The sequence below is a fragment of the Sciurus carolinensis genome, chromosome 7 (genome assembly GCF_902686445.1).
Source record: "Sciurus carolinensis chromosome 7, mSciCar1.2, whole genome shotgun sequence".
Taxonomy (NCBI): domain Eukaryota; kingdom Metazoa; phylum Chordata; class Mammalia; order Rodentia; family Sciuridae; genus Sciurus; species Sciurus carolinensis.
This window is the reverse complement of record NC_062219.1, coordinates 120,584,157-120,603,714: the sequence shown is the minus strand read 5'-3', so window position 1 is coordinate 120,603,714 and position 19,558 is coordinate 120,584,157. Positions and strand designations below refer to the sequence as shown.

Below are 19,558 nucleotides of genomic sequence, written 5' to 3'. Positions count from 1 at the left end.
GGGTGGTTCTACCCTGGGGAGCACATCCGGCACCATCTCGGACCAATTAAATCTGAAGCCCTAGGGTGGGGCCAGAGGCCAGGATTTTTAAACTCCCCGGAACTCACCGAGCTAGAGGAGCGCTGGACTCCGATGTGATCAGATCACATGGAGCAGATGTGAATGGATGTTTACGGGGTAACTGGAACCCGATGGGAGAGAGCCGGGGGCCCACCCCAGCTCTCCCGCCAGGTTCACCTCCCCCAGGCCCCGAGGCCTCCACTCCTCCTGCCTCCACAGAAATGAGCCTCTCTGCTGCGCACAAGCCGGACCCCTGCCAGGCTCCACCCCAACCTCCCCTGCAGCCCCTGGTGCTCCCAGGAGGAGGCAGGAAGCGGGATGGAGGGACTGCGGGTGGCGGGCACTTCCCAGAGAAGCCAGGAGGGCCCAGAGCACCGAGGAGGCCAACAGAGCCTCCGAGGGGTGTGTGAATACAGGCACAGGGGACATAGAGACCAGTGTCCCTGGAGCTCCTGGGGTCTGAGCTGCCTGTCAGAACGCTGGCGTGGGGGAGGGGTGCTCCCGTGCCTCCTTCCCCTCCTGCCTCCTCCTACCCAGGTGCAGGCCTGGCCTTGGTCCTGGGGTTCCCCTTCCCAGACTCTCACCACGGGGGACCCCTGGGGCCTGAAACGAGCCGCTGTAACATCAGAGGACTGAGTGGTCAACCCTCTGGAGAACAGAGGCCGCCACCCAAAGGGAGACCCACTTCCAACACCTCTTCCTTTCACTCCCCATCCCTCAGGTGCCCACGCTCCACCAACATCCCCTGAGCACGCGAAGGGCTCTGCACGCACTGCCATGCCTGCTGGGTGAGTATCATCATGCCCGTTCCACAGGGGAGCAAACTGAGGCTCAGAGAGGCCACACAGAAAGTAAGCATGAGACCAGGCCCCAGACCCACACCTGTGTGCTGATCAAGACAGAACGGGGGTGAGGAGGGCAGGTGAGGGCCAGACAGGCGGGATCCACATCCAGGCTCTTATTAGCTGTGTGACCTTGGGCACAATGCTTAGCTTCTCTGCGCCTCAGTTGTCAGTTCTGTTAAATGGGGATAATTTAACCTCTGGGGGTTGCTGGGAAGGGGTTTCCAGGGAGAAAACACGTCCTGGTGACTTGGGCCACCAGAGTGGGCACTGGCTTGACCCTGTGGTCAGGTGGCCCTAACTACACACACCCGACCCAGGAGGCACCGCAATGGCTCTCAAGACCCCGCTGCCTGCTGCTGCTGAGACGCAGGGGCCCAAGCCTCCCTGCGTTCCCTGTCCCTCCACGAGTTCCTGCAGAGGAACAGTTCTAAGGACCCGCGAGGCCGGCATCCCCAGGTGCAGCTGAGCCCAGCGTGGCGGTTGCTCAAGGCTGTGGCTGCTCAAGGCTGTGGCCGCAGCTCTCACAGCAGCTCCAGGCCGCAGTGTGTTCCCACGAAACTTCACCGGGACATTTTAATTGCGTGTCACTTTCTCATGTCATGACACTTTATTTTGATTTTTTTTCAACCATTTGAAATAGAAAGAACCAGTTGTGGTTGTGCACACCTACAATCACATTTACTCGGGAGGCTGAGGCAGGAGGATTGCAAGTTCAAGGCTGGCCTCAGCAACTTAGCAAGAACTGGTCTCAAAATAAAACAAAATAATAAAATAGGGCGGGGGGTGTGGCTCAGTGATCGAGTGCTTGCCTGGCCTGAGCGAGGCCCTGGGTTCCATCCCCAGCACCACTAAATAAATAAACAAATCGAGTAAAACGTGAAGAGCTCTCCGGATTTGGGCCCCGGGCAGTCCTTTGCTAACCTGGGTCTGGAAGGGAAGCCAAGGACAAACAGAAAAAGGAACAAATGTGTACATGAGTGCAGTCGTGATGACGGCCCTGAAGGGAGATGGAACGACCAGCGCTGGGCAGGGTCCCTCTGAAGAGGCCTCTAAGCTCGGGAGAGACCCACCGCAAAGAGCGGGGGAAGGAGATTCCCGACAGAGAGGACAGCAAGTGCAAAGAGCCCGGGGCTGAAAAACAGCACAGCCTCAAGAAACGGGAGGAAAACAGCGCGCCAGGTGTGGGCCAGCACGGGTGGGCCAGGCAGGTGGCCCAGCCATCTGACAGGAAGCCCTCCCCCGCTCAGCCCTTTGGCCTTCGGGAAGCCACGCTGGGGGAGAGCAGAGGGGGTTTCGGCAGTGGTCCTGGTCCTGGTAACAGCCCAGCGGGCGGTGGGCGCTGTGGTCCCATCGGGACGAGCTCTGAGCCCTGGGCTCCGGAAGTGGAGCCTGTGGCGTTGGCTGGCCAGGGGAAAGACGGGGGTCAAAGGCCCGCTGTCCTCAGGGAGGAGCGGGCGCAGGGGGCGGGCGGACGCTCCAAGTTCCCTGGCGGTGCCGTGAAATACGCGGAGGCACGGGAGCCACACCAACTGAAAATCTGCTGTCTGAGCCGCAAACATGTCCCCAGGAGCCTGGGGCTGGGCACTGAGGGCCATCCTCAGACCCTGCTCTGGAAGAGCCACCAACATAGAGAGCCACCACGTGCCACCAGGGAACGGGGGCCAGGCCGCCTCCCCTCCCCTCCCCTCCCGCGCCCCACGGTGCGACAGCAAGAAAACTCTCATTATCCAAAAGTAAAGCTGGCGGCTGAGTCCCAGGGCGCGAGTGCGAAGCCCGTAGCAGGAAGACACAAGAGGCCCAGCAGATGGCGGGGACTCTCCAGGATCAGCCTCAAAGGTCACCGTCTGTCACTGCCCGCCTGCCGCATCCTCTTCTGCATCAGTGGAGTCTCTCATGCTGACTGAAGGCCCAGCTACAAGCTGTGCAGTGACATTTCCTGCGGGCTGACTGTGTGCCAGGGACGGTGCTAGGCTCTGCTCAGACCTGAACCCTTCCCGCCCACGCCTGCCTGTGAGGTTGGGACCATTGTGATCCTCATTTTCCAAATGAGGAAGCTGAGGCAGAGAAAGTGAATCCAATCGCCAAGGCAGTCAGGCCCCAGGCTAGCTAGCTCCCTAGTCCAAATGCTCCGGACTGAGCCTGTTTTCTCCACTGTAAGATATATGAGAGGCTAAAGAAATGATTTCTGGATTCTGAGTTCTTACAGGTCCAGATTTTGGAAACTGCTTCTTCTAGGGGTCTGTACTCTGTTCCTTCACCTTGGAATAATGGCTGTTATCAGGGAAAGATCCTATTGGCTCATTCATACTATGGTGTAAATGACTGATATGGTAAGTAGAGGTGAGTTAGCTCAGGTGGAGTAGGGATGCAAATTCAGGTCTGAGTGGCTCCAGAACCTGGGCTGTCCCCAAACATGGCATCACACAGGCCACATCCTCTGGTTTAGGATTTTTTTTTTTCTTTGTACTGGGGATTGAACCCATCTGGGCTTAACCACTTAGCTATATACCCTGCCATTTTTATTTTTTATTCTGAGACAGGCCCTCTCTAAGTTGCTAAGGCTGGCCTCAAATTTGCAATCTTCCTGCCTCAGCCTCTGGAGCAGGTGAGATTATAGGCATGTGCCACCACCCGAGCAGCACGGTATTCATATCCATTAACACTCCCTGTCCTGAAAAAGCAAGGCAAACAAGGATGAAGGAAGGGGCAGGAGCAGGGAGGTCAGGGATATACACTGTCAGACCTATGGTCCCCAGAGTCAAGACTTCGGTTCCCAAAGAAAGCCTGGGTTCAGGTCTCACTTCTTACTCATCTTATTTCAGCAGGAAGGAGCCCCGCGGGGAGCAGAGGACCTGGATGCAGCCCTGCCCAGTCACTTAGTAGGGCTCATCTCCACATCTGTACAGCAGGGGGTTGGCCCCTTCCAGCTCTGATGCTTGCAAGGTTTGCTCACATCGGGGCCCTGACTGCGCCCCGGGAACATTCTCCTGGCAGGAAATCCTCTCCTGGGCCCCCCAGGTCGCCCCATAGAGCGGGCACTGGAAATCCAAAGCCGCAGTCACAGCCTCTGGCCAAGCTCTCAGCAGGCGCTAACCTCCGCCTCTGCCCACGGGACTGGGGCAGGGACTGGGGCAGTAACACCTGGGAGACGACCCCTGAGGAGCAGGCCCTCCCCTCACCCGCCTGGGGCTCCTCCCCCACCTCCCTCCCCGGAGCTCAATCTTTTGCCTCTGTAAATGGCTTTTACGTTTCTCACCCAGTCTCTCGTTTCTACCAGTTTAATTATTGAGGAGGCCTCTTGTCGCCAGCCTGGAACATTAAGACTGTTAAAAGGGACCCAGGGACCCAGGGAATGCAGACCACAGCCGGCGCTCCCTCGCCCCCTCCTCCTCGCCTCTCCTCCCGGCAGACCCTCTGCCCGTTCCTTCCCCACCCCAGGCCTCGACCTCCCTGGGCCTGGAGCCCTGCCCACACTCCTTCCCTGTGACCTGAGGAAGCACAGGCCAATGGAGGCCAGGTCACCCTCACAGCTGACCAGATGGACAAAGGGTAAGGAGCCCCATGAGCCCTGGGCTGGTAAAACACCCGGGCTTCCGGCCCCTCCCCCACCCAACCCTCTCCATCCTGGAGGCAGATGGCAGGGAAGTCACAGTCCCTGCCTGTCTGGGACCCTGAGCGCCTCATCCCTAACATCTACGTTCCGAGAACACGCTTTACCACCTACCACCGAGGGATCCCGTGGGAGCTCGTGCAGGGTCAAGTGACCTGGCCCCTCAGCTCCCTTGAGCCTGGCCACCCCTCGTACAGTGGGCCACTCGCCCCTCTGGAAGAGGCCCAGCGTTTTCCCAGCTTCCTAAAGACTCAGAGTCACGAAAAGGCCTTTAATAGGAAGATCAGACCAGGAGCAGCGTGGCGGGTCCAGGCCTTGACCCCTCTGCTGGATGCCCCAGGCCACCTCCGCTCCCCAGGCCTGGGTCCAGCAGCTGAAGTGCTGACCCACACGGTCCAGCATCCCCAGGTCCTGACCCTCCTCCACCTGCCGTCCACCCAAGGGATGGTCCAGCCACCGATTCTCAAACTGCCCCCTGAGGAACCCTGAGAGATGACCAGGGGCAACACAATCCCCAGGGACTGTTCAAACTGTCCACTGCAGGGGCAGGATTTCTTTCCAGTCTCTGGCTTCCTCTTTGAACCACATGCAAATTTGACGTTCTTCATAATGCATCCATTTGTTTTAAAATTAAAATCGTGTTTTCATCCAGATCATCAAATAAAACCAACAGTCCAGGAAAAAGGACAGTACTTGAGGACCACATGGCTCTGCAGGGACACTCCTGATGGCTGTGTGCTGTGGTGGGGAGTCCCAGAGCAGCCTAAGCCTAACTCTTACCCCAGCCAGAACCGGCGGCAGGACAACTCAGCCTGCTTCCTACCCCCTACCCCCACCCACCCCCATCTCCCCACAGCCCCTTCCCTCTCCTCCAATACAGAGACCTTCCTTTCCGTTCAACACCCCTCTTTTCCTGACACCCTAAGATGCCCCCAGGTACTGATGCATCATGGGAGTTGGGTTAAAGGGTCCCAGGAAGGGTCCGGGGGAGAGGGACCCAGCCTCAGCTCTTCCCACCCTGCATGGCGCCAAGCAGCTTCTCCCGGTTCTCAGCCAACTCTGGAGCCTGAGGAGAGAAGGGCCCTCCACAGAGGCCGGGATCTGACAGCAGCGTGAGGGAGGGACCCGGTAGCTTCCCCTCGTCCCTCCCCCTCACTCCGCCAGCCTCTCCCCTACACACTCACACCAACAGGCTGAGAGGGAGACGCGGGCACATAATTATTGGTAAAATGCTTGTAATGTTTTTCTCTCTCCCCGGTAGCTTTCAGTTGTTTTAGCAGCTTAGCGAAGCACTTGGCTCCAATTGAATTGCAAATCAGCAGCTCTTGCCCCAGGAAGAGAGGAAGGGAGGCGGCACGGAGGGGGCAGGGTGGGGTTCCAGAAGGAAAGGGAGAAAGGTGTGTGCGGAGGAAGGACAGAAGGAAGGAACTGAGCGAGGGAAGCTCGATGCAGGGCCCGGGGCCCAGAAACAGAGCCTGCTGCTCCCGCCAGGCCCGCTGGCCTCATCTGCATTCTCTGCAGGCTCAGCAGCCCCACACCCCTTCCAAAAAATGAGGACACATTTTCTAACCGTAATCATGGGCCGGGAGGGAGGGCCACTAGGGGCTTCCTCAACTACCCAGAAGAAACACATACCTTTCTTGGGAATTGCAAGTATTTGAAAACAATGTCAAAACAAAAGTCTTGCTGCTTCTCCCTGGCAATCTCCAGCGTTCATACTTCCATTCCCTTTTTATCTGCCTGCCCTTCCTTCTATCCACACGTCTATCTTCTCATCTGTCTGTCTGCCCATCTCCTCCTCCCTTCTGATGTTCTCCCGCGCTCCCTGTTCCCCTCCTGGTTCCAAGTTCCCCAGGGAGGGATGGCGTCCATCACGGGCTGCCAGGGGCCGGTGCTGCTTCAGCACCATGGTCAGCACCACCAAGCCGGTCCCTCGCGGCAGTGCCCACGCTCTGTTCACAGGACAGGACAGCACATTGAGGCCAATCCTCAGATGCTGCTCCAGGGGGAAACTCCCGAGGAGGTAGGAAGGGAAGAGGAGAGCGAACGGCTGGCCAGCAGCCTGGGTTTGGAGGACAGGGCTGTTGGCGGAAGCCCACACACCTCTGCAGGCCACCCCAGACACTCACCTTAAAGAGGCGCAGGATGTTGGCCACCATGATGGAGACCGAGCTCCCGGAAGCACCGATGACGCCCACCACGCGCTCGGGCTTGGTGATGATGGGCGGGCCACCGCTGCCGCAGCGGACCTCCGTGCCGTCCTTCTCGATGAGCGCCTGCACAAAGGTCAGTGACTGCTCGAGGGCATGGGTGTCCCTCGAGCAGGTGTCCAGAATGCGGGCGCCCAGCGTGATGTTGGGCAGCAGGTCCGGGTCGTTGTTGATGCGATCCAGAGCGAAGAGCATGGCCTCCAGCCGGTGGATGCCTTTCTCCTTCTTGAGCTCTCCGCAGGCCTTGCCCTCCGAGCCCCTGCCATGCACCGGGAACAGGCCTCCCAGTGTGATGTCCCCATCTATGCGGATGGAGTTCATGTGGGGGTGGCCTTTGGGCTTCCCCAGGGAGGAAGGCACCCAGGGGCCGTAAAGGCTGAGGAGCAGGCAAAGGGGCAGCCGGGCCCACCACCAGCCCCAGCCTCTCTTTCCAGGCATCTCGGAAACACCTAGAGACCCATGAACGGCGGGGCCCCACTCCTAGCCCTGACAGGCCCCTGGTCCTATGGCCTGGGTACGCATGGGCAGTGCTGCTTCAGCAGTGGGGCGGCCAGCAGTGTCCAGCTGGACCAACCATTCTGGAGCTCTCTCTGCCCTCCTCTCCCTGCCACCTGGGCAGTGCTCCGTGGCCCACACAGTCCAGGCCCACAGACGGCAGGCAGTGGCCGGGGCTGCAGGAACGCTCTGATCCTGGTCCCGGCGTCCTGCAGGCCTGATCTTCGGGGGCGACTGTGGACAGGGTAGAGCGCGCCTAGCTTGGCGTATCCTGGCATCAAGGAGAAAACAGCCCCAATCCTCTCCTCCTACCAACCTGAGAAAGGGAGAGAGAGAGAGAGAGAAAACATCAAACACAAGCCCAAAGAAGACATTAGCTATTCTGATCTGGGAGAGGGAGATGCTGGAGGTTATCGCCAAAGACTCCATAAATCTCCTCTACTTGGTTTCCTCCAAGCTGCGGCTGAACTCTGGTTGAAATGGGAGAGTTTGAGACAGAAATTAGGTCACATTTGAGGACTTCCCAGGGCCTGTGCCCACAGCCATCAGAGGCCCAAGCATCAGAGAGCACACTCCCCAGGAACTGCAGGAAGGGCTGGGGAAGAGGGCCTTCCCCAACACGCCCACAGGAGCCAAAGAAAGAAACCAGTCTCATGGGGTCCAACCCCATTGTAGAGATGGGGAAACTGAGGCCCAGAGAGAGCACTGCCCGAGTCACCGGAATCGACAATGGAATACTGACAAGTGCTGGGCTTCCAAGCACCAGGCTCTGGAATTGGAAACTCGTTGACCCTTTGGGGACTTAGAAACCAAGAAAGCAACAAGGCCCCCTGAGCAGAAATCAGCCGGGGTGGCTGCAGGTCGCCAGATGAGCCCTGCCTGGAGCTGCTCAGGCTGAAGGCCGAGGGAAGACCAGGGAGAAGAGGGATGTGGGGCTCTGGATTTTCCTCCTGAATCTGGGAGTACAGGGGGGACCCGCCACACCCACGTTTCCACCCCAGCGGTTCAACTGTCCTGGGCGGAGGGTGAAATCCAGCGTCTCCTTTTGGCTTGCTCTTCCCCGTCCCTGGGGCTCTTTCTGACTTTCTCTCTCCATTTCTGGATCACTCCTCTCCAACCCCGGAACGGGGCTCAGGTTACGGCCTGAGCTACTGCGCATTATTATGATCATCGTCATTATTATTGTTGTTGTGATTAAATATTTATCTGCAAGGGTAGAGGAGAGAACACCAGCTCCTCCTCGTTCTCACTGCTATTTGGGCTAATTTCCCCGGGGGCTTCCTTCCCTCGCCCAGTCTCCCTGTTCAGAGCCAACAGCCTCCTTCCCTCCACCCAGGAGGCCTCAAGGAGCAGAGTCAAGGTCATCCTGAAGCCCCCTTCTGCAGGGGTTGGACAAATGCAGACCAGGAAGCCTTTTCGCCATTCTGTGCCTCAGTCTCCCCAGGAAGCTGAAAAAGCAGCTTGTATTTGGATTGGGAGGTTTCCCTAGAGACATGGTGCCTCCATCAAGGCCACGAGGGAGTCTTGGATTCAGTCCTCCCCCACCTACCATCCCCCTGCAACAGAAGCCCTGACCACTCCAGTTCTGGGCCAAGAGGAGGGAAGGACAGAGTGTGGCATCCCAGAATCCAGCCTCAGCTCCTGGACTTCTGGCTCTGGGGATCCTCACCTCGCTCATTGAAATGGTCCCTCCACTTTAGCTCCTCAGGGGTCAAGAATATGGCTCCTAAATCCCCTTAGCCACATGCTGTGGGCAGGCCAGTAGCCCAAATGCAAAACATGACTCTTCCAATGTCACACAGCAAATCAAGACATGTGCAGGTCTACAGTGGCAGAGGCCCGTAATCCCAGCTACTGAGGCTGAGGCAGGAGAATAGCAAGCCTGTCTCAGCAACTCAGCGAGGCCCTGTCTTGAAATAAAAAATAAAAAGGGTTGGGGGTGTGGCTCAGTTGTACAGCTCCCCTGGATTCAATCCCCAGTGCAAAAAAATAAAAACAAATGACTCCAGGTACAGGAGCCAGCTCAGCCACCGAGGGAACTCTGAGGGAACCCAAAGGTGGTTTCATAATGCAGCGCTTTCCAGGATCCAGTGACCTAGGGCTGAAGGCCAATGCTTTGAGGAAAGCTTAAGAGCTACTAAAATACAAGGGACGGGGAGGCCACCTGTGGGTGCACTGTCATCATCACTCACACCTTGTGGATGAGTTTGAGATCTCTTTCCCAGACAGAGTGAAAGGAGGCAGGCACAGGGCTGCTGATGCCAGCAACAGGCAATTCAGAAAAGAGAACCTGGAGAAGCCCCAGGCCACTCATAGTCTGCCACTGCTGTGCTGGAGGCAAAGCACAGCCCCTCTGGTCCTTAGTTTCAAATCTGTAAAATGGGTAAGTTGGAGCAAAATTAGGCCTAGGGGTTATACTTCCCCTCGGGCATATTTTCAGTTGTCACAAAATGATGGTAGAGTCATCAAGAACCCAGGCAAGGTTCAAGAATGCTAGGCTTCCTGCGCAGGTGGGAGAGTCTTCTCAAGACACTGTGTGTCCAGTGACAGGGCCTAGAGAGCAAATGGCAACGCACAGCTGCGTCCAGGGCCCAGCTCTCAGTGCCCTTCTTATGCTTCCCGCCCTGTGAATTGTGTGTTTTTATCCCCATCTCACAGACCAGGAAGGCGCTGCACCGAGCACTCAAGTGACAGGGAGCCCAGGGACGTGGCGGGTGTGCAGGCTGCTGCACGCCTGCTGCCCCCCTGCACTGGACCCGCCAGCCGATCCTTCAGTGTACGCCAGCCCTGACACCCTGTGAGTTCGTGATTGGTTTCCATGAATTTCAAATGCAGGAATTTTTGGCATCGTGACAGAGTATGTGCCACAGCAGGGCAGACTCGGGCTGGGAGGCCAACGCGCACGGCTTCCTGCGGTCGGGCCCTGCTCGGGCTTCCAGATCCTTCGGGGGTGGGGGGGTGCTCGGTGCTGGCTTCTCCGTGAGGCCTGAGCACATCGGAGCTGAGCAGTGTGTACACACAGGGACCCACGGGCAGGAGGCCTTGGAGAGAAGGGCAGACACCCACAGAGTTAGAATCAAGAGCCCTGAGGCCCAGGCCCTGCCCCAAGCTCCTCAGATCCCTGAAGTCCTCCCTCCTGGGGACTGGGTCCCAGCCCCTGCCCACAGCGGGTCCCACTCCAGCCCCCGTCCTCCTGGGCCTGCCTTTTCTGAGCTCCTCCAGAGAGCTGGGCAAACCGCTGCCTCTTTTAGCCTCCCCTCCTGCCTTTGATCATGTAACAGGAACAAGGGAAAAGTAAAAATACCCCAAGTGAAAGGAGCCACAGAGAGCAGGTGGGGGTGGGGCGGGGAGGCGGTGCCCCGCTCCTTCCCACCACTGCGCTGCCTCCACCGGCAGAGGAAGGGGAGCAGGCCGGGCTTGGAGGGGGTCCTTCTTTGAAGTCCTTTCCCCAATTCTTAGACTCTCCTCCACCCCCCTGGCCAAATCCAAAATAACCAGGAAAGCTCGAACCTGGGGCAGTTGTGGGGGGCCGCTCCCCAGGTGAAACCAAGCCAAGTCCACCCGAGGGGGGCCTCTTCCCTCTTTTCTTTTCTCTCCCTCTCTTCCCTGGTTCCTCCTCTGAAGGATGAGGACCTAGAAGGAGCAGGAACCAGGGGCAGAGGGGAGGGGAGGCCAGCCTTCCCTCTCCACACAAACAGTTCACAGGTCAACAGTGTTTTCCAGAACATTCTCATCAGTCAACGGGGACATGGGGAGAGCTGGCAACCAGCTGCAGGTGCCCCTTACCCCTCAACCACAGTCAGAGCAAGGGAGTCCCCCACCATGCCAGCGGAGGGCCCCTGCATCTGAGGGCCTGTGCAGTGACCCCCTCCGTCTCCAGGACAGGCGCTGCGTGCTGTTCTAACTCGGTCCTGCCCCGCCCCGCCAGCCGACCAGGCAGAACCACAAACCACAGAACAACAACTAGATCTGAAGGGAACCACCGAGACTCACTAAACCTCCAATTATTTTTCACTGAGCTGCTTTTTATTCTTCCAAAACCAACGAAATAGAACAAAATCCGAACACCAGAATGAAGGCAGATAAAGAGAGGGAAGAGCTTTGTACCTTGCTCCTAAGGGTTGGGGCCAGAGTCAGTCATGGCTGCTGCCCTTGGCCTTCTGAGGGCCACCCCCACAGGAAGGGTGCTCTCAGGCCGGCCAGGGCGCTCCCCTCACCCCCTCCCTGAGTCCTGCTCTTTGGTCCTGCTGGTGCCCGGCCCCTTCCTCAGCTCGCCACCTTATCCCTGTCCCCAGGCTACCTTCCATCTCTATCACCTCTCCTGTGCCCAGCCCTGCCCAGGTGTTCAGGAAGCTCTGGGAACTCTGGAAACAGGCAGAGGGGGTTTGAGTGTCCCAAGCTGTCGGGATGCCTCATGGAGACAGTAGGAGGGAACTGGAGGACTCTCCCCTTCCTTCTCCATGGCCTCTCTTTGCCACCCTCTGGCTGGGCAGAGGTGTGGTTTGCTGCTGGACAGTATCCTCCCAAATGGACAGGGCCTATATCCAGTCATCTAGAGCCTCATCCCTCACCCCAGCTGCCCCAGCAAGAAGCCCCCAGTTTGATCCCCACCTGTGTGACCAGCTAGCACCTTCCAACCCTAGCAGCCCAGCCATGCCCCACACCCCATGCTGGCACCCCCAGCAGGGTTGAGAGAAGTGGACCAGGGACATGAGGGGAGGGGACGGACTCTCAGCTCCCTCTTCTAGGACAATTCTTTACCGCAGGGGCCAGGTTCTAAGAGTGGAGTTGGGGGCAGGGTTTTGGGCAGGTAAACGCAGGACTGATGGACAAGGAGGAGGCATCTGGAACCTTGGATCCACCCAGGCTGGCGAGGGCTCATTCTGAAGAGCAGCCCTGCTCCAAGAGGAGTCTGGATCCCCAGCCTCCCTCCCTGCACCCCCACAGGCTGCTCAGGCTCCCCACCTGGACCGAAAAGCAGCTGAAATCCCTCTTCCTCCTCCTCCAGGAAGCCTGCTCTGATTTTTCCAATTCCCTTCACCTCCTGCCCCCCGCAGACTCTCCCATGTTGTTTTTTGACACTGATGACCTGGAAACACATTAAGGGCCATGTGACCCGAACCCTCCTCATCTCTGCATTCCCCGTGCCTAGTTCAAGGCCCAGAACACAGAAAACACTAAATAAATGACAGTCAAGCTCCTGTGCAGCGCAGCAGGGGCCATGGCAGGGGATCTGCAGCAGTATTTCCAACCCACCAAGGCGAACTCAGGCCTCGAGCAAGTTCCTACAAGTCTGCCATGTGGTCGAATGGAGAAGGTGATCCCTTCTGCCACCGCCATTCAAATGTGGACTGAGCACTCTCTGTGTGACCCTGCCTTGCTCTGGGGGTGACACAGCCCACACTTGCATGAGCCCAAGAGAGACCCATGTGTGGTCCTTCAGGGGATCCGGGATATGAAAGAAAATAAAGCAGGAGAAGGAATGACCCAGAGGGGCTGCTTCTGAAGAGAAGAATCAGGGAAGGCTTCTCTGAGGAGGTGACATGGATCAGAAGTTGAAGGCAGGAAGTGCATGGGCCCCACAGACGTCTGGAAGAAGTGCATTCCAGCTAGAGAAAACAGCAAGTTCAAAGGCCATGAGGTGGGTGTAGGCTTAGCGTTCAGGGTTAGGAAACGGCAAGGAGTCTGGCGTACCTGGGGGGCAGTCAGAAGGACTGCAGATAGGATAAAGTCAGAAAGGCCACCCAGCCGAGACCAAGCAGAACCCTATGGGTCACTGTGTGGATGAAGAAATAGGGGCTCCTCGAGGGCTTTGAGCGTGGTGACAAAGCGGGACAGGAGAAACCCGAGGCCCCAAAGGGCAGCCTCCTGTGTAGGCATGGCCGTTCCACAGGAGTTGGAGAGCCCTGCCCACTGCCCTATGACTGGAGCACAGCGAGGTGACCAAGCCAGGGGCCCTTGCTCCTATCAGCACAGCACTGACCGTCCTCAGCTCCCAGGGCCAGGGGACCAGGTCCCAAGTTCACTGCCCAGGTCTCCACCCACCAGCAGGCCTCCTTGTCCACATAGACCCCAGCCTTCCTTCCTGCCCCAACTGCCCCAGCCCTTGCTGCCACCAGTGTCCCTTGTTTTCCAACACAGAACTCAAGTGGGCAAGTGTCTTTGTTTGCAGCTGGTGCTTTTGTGAGCTTGTCCACTTCCTCCCTCCTCCTTCCCTCTTCCTGTCCTCCTCCTTCAACTGGAGCTCCCCAAGCCCAGCACCCTGGAAACCTGGTGCCGGCACTCGGCCCCTCCCACATCCGAACGCTACTGTCCTGCACGGCCGGCCGAGGATATAACACAGTTCAGGGAGACTCCTGCCCATAGGCCACACCACGGCCACACACCCAGACGGGGCAGTGAGTGACATCAGAGGATCAATCACCCACCAAAAGCTTCAGAATCCAGGTCAAGTCCCCGATCTCCGTTTCTATATTTAAACCTAAAATAACCCTGTAGCGAGAACAGTGTTTTTACTAGAAGTCCCACCCCAACCAGAAAGCAGGTCTAGCCTAGGGAGTGGAGGGGTGGCTATGGGAGGCCAGGTGTGGGGGACCAGGTGGTACCCAGAGCTCCTGGTCCCCAGGCAGGTGGACCAAGCCAGGAGAGCTCCTTGTTTCATCAAATGATGGCCTCCTCACAGCCAGGGTGGCCAGGGCCTTCTCCAGGGGAACTGAGTGGCTTAACTAAACCGATGCTGCTTGGCCCCAAAATGGCATAGGCTGTCATTATGGGCTGTCATTTCCCAATTACTGCAGATAATATCTACCTTAATTGAATGGGGGCCCGATAATGTCATTATGCACTGCGTTCCCCAATTTATTTAATGTACGTGTGTACACATGTATTTATGCCTCACTGCTGCCATGAGATTGCTCAATGGTGAGGTTGACAATAAAACATTTCGACGGGAGTCATCAGCTCTAATTTAGGGGTGATTTTTACTGTCCTGTGGTGCTCATTTTTCCAAGGAGCCAAGAGAAACAGGAGCAAGCTGGAACAACGTCTCTCGGCCCATGGACTAGGAGGCAGGTGGTGGGCCGAGCTGGCCGCTTCTCTAAACCAAGTTCCACTCCCTGCAGGCTCAGGCAGGGAGAGAGGGGCCGGGGAGTAGGGGACCAAAGCTGCCAGAGCCTGTGACCCAACTGGCAGGACAAAGGAATAAGGAGCCACCAGCCCAGGCAGGGAGAGGAGCAGGGATAGAGGCCAAAGGGAGACCCGAGAGGTGCACAGAGGAGCCAGGCAGAGCCCACACGACCAAGAGAAAAGGCAGCCCAAGGGCTCCAGGGCCAAAGGAGAGAAACTCCTCGGATGGCTTTGGATAGTTCAGGCTAACAAGGGCACTCAAGGAAATAAGCCTTCCCTACTCTTCCCAGGAGTGGGTGGGAGTGACGGGAAGCTGGGGTTCCCCTACCCCAGGCCTGCTGCCAACTGGACAAGCCCCCACAGCCTCCTCTGCTTCCTCCCTCAGGTGGGTCCAGCCAGCATCCCTTCTGCCAACCCCAGCGAGCACGTCCCGAGCCCAGATGCCAGCTCCCCTCAAGCCTTCTCCAAGAGCCACAGCCGATGCCACTCTGCAGAAGTGAGATAACCTTCCAGCCAGCAGCCAGCAGGCCCAGCTGCCCAGGCTGCCAGCAGGGCCTGCCCACTGGAAAGTTGGGTCCTAGGCTGAGCAGGGGAGGACAGCAGGGGAGGGGAGATGTCTTTGGGTGGGTGGTAATTAGGGGCTGCTGGCTCCACACTTGACTAGGGAGAGGATGTGTCTACTACCTATAATTAAAAGCTCAGGAGTCCATGGGTCCTTCTCCCATCTCTTCCTACCATCTGTGCCCTGCAGCAGGGCTGGTACAGCGTGGTCAAGCAGCCTGGGGGCTGGGTTGTGGGCCCCTCAGGAAGGGTGGGCTGCAGAGCCTTTCCAAGGCTGGGCCTGGTCCCCTGACCCAGCTAGCACACCACGCTGTCACAGGCTGCCTTCCCTCCCAGAGATGTCCCGCCTCCAGCAGAGCGTAGCTAAACCCACCCAGTCACAGGTCTTTGGAGGAGGTGGGTTGAGGGAAAGAGGGAGGAGCTGCCCACACCGGGCCACTGAGGCCGAGAAGCAGCTCAACTCCTGACTCGCCCCCCCCACCACCACCCCCTGCCTGCTCAGGACCAGTTCTGTGTGACAAGCCGCACCCGCCTCATATGCACCATTCACAGAGCATGCCTTTGAGTTAAGCATTGCTGGCTTCCTCCTGGGGAGGGGTAACTTTTGGGGGCGTTTTGTTCCTAAAAGGTGTGAAGGTGTTGGCAGGTGGGGAAAGCTTATGTCTAAAAGGGTGAAAGCCAGAGGAGGCGAAGACAGGGCACCTCATTCACAAGGGAGCAGGCATGTCTATCCCAGGGCTCAGTAGAGGGGACGGGGACAGGAAAAGGGGACAAAGGCTCTGACCCCCTCCCCACTGCAGTCAGACCCTCTCGCAGGCCCCATGGCCTGCCCAGGACAGACGATGGCCAGTGGGTGCCCCACCCAGGAGTATCTAGGCTCCTCTGGGGGAATCAACATTCCCTGAACCTCAGGAAAGGCCCCTGGAGACCTGAGCTCTTCAAGGAAGCTCTTCCTCCATGCACACGCAGAGCCTGGGCCAGGGAGAAAGTGGGGCAGGCCCAGGCCACATCCTGAGCAGTGGAGAGATGGCCTGCAAAGGTTCTTTGCCTCCACCATGGGCTGGCCCTGGGGACGACGTGAGGCGAACACTGCAGAGTACTGTGCTGTGGGACTGAGGTGCTCAGCACCCGCCCTTACAGCACTGGCCTCCCTGCCTGCCCTACACCCCACTCTCACCCCAGAACAGATGGGGTGAGTCTAGGATAGGGAAACACACACACACCATGCCCTCCCCCATCACCTCCAGCTTCCTCCCAGACTGACAAGGAGCAGTCACCACTCTGACAATCATGTGTCTTCCAGTTCGGTAAACCCAGCTCAGTCTGTGTCCCAAAATGCCAGCTTTCTCCCTTTGCCGACAGCAGGGATGGTGAGGAGAGAAGGTAAAGAAATGAGGCGCCCCTCCAAAAAGGACTGACAGTCGCGGGGCGGGAGTGGGGGGTGTTGATCAGAGCCTAGGGGCAGGGGGCGCTCGTACGTTCGGGCTCAGGACTCCCTGTCGCCACCACCGCTGCCCCATCTCAGCACAAACAGATTCAGACCTCCGGGGTGCGGGGGCGCCCCTCGCAGTCGGGTCCTCCACCTCCCGGCCCCGCCCCCGCACGGAGAGGTGACGCCTCCAGCCTGCGGGCGCTGGGGAAGACCGACCCTGGAGCAGGGCCCCCCAGCACACACACGCGCGCGCACACACATGCACACACGGATCCGCACGGTCGCTCCGCTCGCTGGGTTGCAGCGTAGACTCGGGTTCATCAGGGTCTCGGGGAGGGACGGTCCTGAGTGTCCAGAGAGAGCCTGACCCTGAAGTCCCGGGGCCTCGGGGAGACCCCAGACCTACAGCGCCGCCCTGAGCCGCCGCGGCTGCGGGTCAGCGGTTATCGGGCTCCGGCCGGTGGCGAAGGCGACGCTGGGGCGGGCGCCCAAGCCGGACGCGGTGCCTGGCATAGGAGCCGAGGCGCGCTAGGCTAGCGCTGCCCTCCCTCCGGGAGACCGCGGAGGAGAGGTGCAAATAATGCCTCGCGCCCCCGCCTGCCCTGCCTCTCCGCAGAGCCGGCGCGCTAATGCCGCCGCCCCCACCTGAGCGCTGGCACGACCCTCCATCCGGTGGAACCTGACATAGCCTCTGTCCACAGAGACACTACTTTCCCCCAGCCCCTCAAAAAGCCGTTGCCCCCTTCCTTCCCTCAGGGACATCGGAGTGGGGGGTCAGCCCCGAGGGGAGACCCTCAAGTCCGGATCCCGCACCCTCTGGCCTCGAGGGCTTTGGTTCGCCGGCTCTCCTAAGGGTACCCCAAGCGCGGGACCTCGCTGGAGGCCACCTCCCCAAGCCTCGGTGTCCCCCCGCAGCCCGCGCCCCAGGAGGCCGGAGGACACGGTCCCCTCTGCTCGTTACCCTCGGGCCAAAACTCACCCCGAGCCGGCGAGGTTTAAGCCGTGGCGAGGGGTCCCGTACGCGCCCGCCCGCCCTGGGGCGCAGGGAGGCGGCGGCCGGACGCTCGGTTCTTGCGGTGCCCAGAGCCCGGCCGCGGCGGGCGGCGCTGACGCTGTGGACCCAGCCGGGCACGGAGCCGCCCGGAGTCCCGGACGCAGCGGGATGAGCTGGCGGCTGCTCGGCCGGAGCCGCCGCCAAGCGCGCGGCGTTCGGTGGCTGCTCCGGCGAGAGAGAGCGAGCTGGGAGCAGCGGCGAGCCCGACTCCCGCTACCGCGGAGCCCAGCGTGCAAGCCCGAGAGCGCGGGCGAGACGGTCCGGGGAGCTGGGTTCTGCCAAGGGCTCCGGGCTAGGAAGGAAGCGGAGCCGGAGCAGATAGATCAGCGAGCGCAGCCGGCGGAGGTGCGGGCGCCTAGCGGCGCCGCGGCGGCAGCGGCGGCAGCAACAGCAGCAGGGAAAAATGAGAGCAAGCCAGAGAGCGCGCTGGAGAGCGAGCAAGAGAGGGAGCGAGAGACGGGAAGAGCGAGGAAGACGCGGAGGGGAGGCTGCGGGAGGGGCGGGAGCGCGAACCGGCGAGGGGGCCGCAGCCGCTCGCCCTGGCGCCCACGGCCGCTGCCGCACCCGAGGAGGCGCGAGCCCAGCCCGGCAAGTTTGCGCTGCAAGTGCGGGCCGAGCGCGCCGCGCTTCCGCCGGCCTTTTAAAGAGAGAGCACCTGGGAGCCCACCCCCTACCCCGCACCTCCACCTCCGGAAGGCTGGGACGCTCGCAGCGCCCCGCCGCCCCTCCACGCCCGCCCCGCCGACGGCTCCCCCTCCACCACATCCCACTGTCGCCCTCTCCCGGAAGCCCCCTTTCCCCACACCTCCCGTGCACGTGCCTGGCCACCAGCTACAAAGATAAGGCAGAGACCCCTCCTCACCCCAGAGGTTGAGGGTCAGGGAACAGACCCTCCCAACACACCCTGAAAAGTACAGCAGAGCATAGCGAAGCAGAGGGAGCGCTACTGCCACCCCTTTCGTCACCAGAAGCCCCATCTGCAGGGCAGCTTCTCACACATCCGCACACGTGGCATATTCCCCATGTGGCATGTTCGGCTTCACACCCCATTGGTCTGGGTTCAAGCCCGAGGGGAGAAACTGAGGCCCAGTTAAGCAATTCCACGTGCCCCAGGTCTCATATCCTGCGGTGGGTGTACTTCCTACAGAGCCGCCTAACACCTCAGAACCCTAGCAGGCTAAGGGAACACCAGGCGACTGGTCCACGGCAGGAAGGCCTCCTTCCAGCACTGGTTTGTGAGTGTAACAGGTGGCCTGGTCACAGGCTGCAGTGAGCCCAGAGAAGATTCCATCAGCCTGCTGAACTGGAGTTCAGTTCCCCTCCTTCCCTGGGGACCTCTGGAAAATCCCGCCACAGGCAGGCAGGGGAGGAAGCAAGGGAGGTAGCCACACAGTCCTTTTAGGATTGCAAGAGCATCTCATCCCAGACTGCAGAAGTGACTTCAATTAGACTCATGATGTGACTGTCCTTGTCCCAGAGAGAGTGCACAACACAGCGCCAGAGAGCTGGGCAAGAGGGTGGCCGGTGGCAGAGATGGAGAGGCTGACCAGGGCCCTCCCTTCCCATCAGTACCTCTGGCCTCCTGGCTGACCTGCCGAGGACCACCTTGTGCTTGACTGTGCCCAGGCCTGGGAGTGCTCAGCCACCCTCCCCACCCAACCCCTAATTGCAAAGATACCCCATTTTTAGGTCAGAAGAATGTCTGGGGAGTCTGAGAATAACAGACAGCGCCTCTCTCCCTCCCTGCCCCTTAACCAATGGCCCACCCCTCCCCACAAGGCCACCCTCTCCAGCCTCCACACTAAGGGGGCCGGGATCACACCTTGTTCACCGCCCTTTATGCAGTGCCTGGTGCCACACCTGGGCCAGAGTGATCTTGAGGAGTGCTCAGTGAGTGAAAGCTGTTGGCAAAGCTGTCACATGTAATGACCCAAATATATGTCTCATTTACCAAATCAGTCTGAAGTCTCTCATGGAAGGGCTCAGATTGTTTATCCATTCATTTGCACCTTTTGTCTTTGTGTAATCAACACTGACAGAGATCCTGGCCCATTCGCAGCCCTGGGAAAACACAGGACAGACTCTGTCCTGGAGGAGCGCACGCCATGGCCATTTGAACCTCAGCGCGAAGCTCTTTATGGAGATGTGAGAGAAGGACATGAGAAC

General features: G+C 59.3%; 1 protein-coding gene across 8 annotated transcripts in view; it reads right to left on the bottom strand.

Annotated features, from left to right (window-relative positions):
* Grm4 (glutamate metabotropic receptor 4) overlaps nt 1-18,326 on the bottom strand; it is a 105,983-nt gene extending 87,657 nt beyond the window's left edge. For 4 of the 8 annotated variants that reach the window (XM_047558492.1, XM_047558494.1, XM_047558495.1 and 1 more), the window contains exons 1-2: nt 17,318-18,023; nt 6,645-7,536 (exon numbers count right to left, since the gene is read on the bottom strand). In XM_047558492.1, coding sequence (XP_047414448.1) covers nt 6,645-7,163 — 519 coding nt within the window. In that variant the 5' untranslated portion in view covers nt 7,164-7,536; nt 17,318-18,023. Of the gene's footprint in view, nt 1-6,150; nt 6,170-6,644; nt 7,537-17,317; nt 18,024-18,254 lie in introns of those variants that run through there. The other 4 variants (XM_047558493.1, XM_047558490.1, XM_047558491.1 and 1 more) reach the window with 3 other exon arrangements.
* Nucleotides 18,327-19,558: the final 1,232 nt, after the last annotated feature.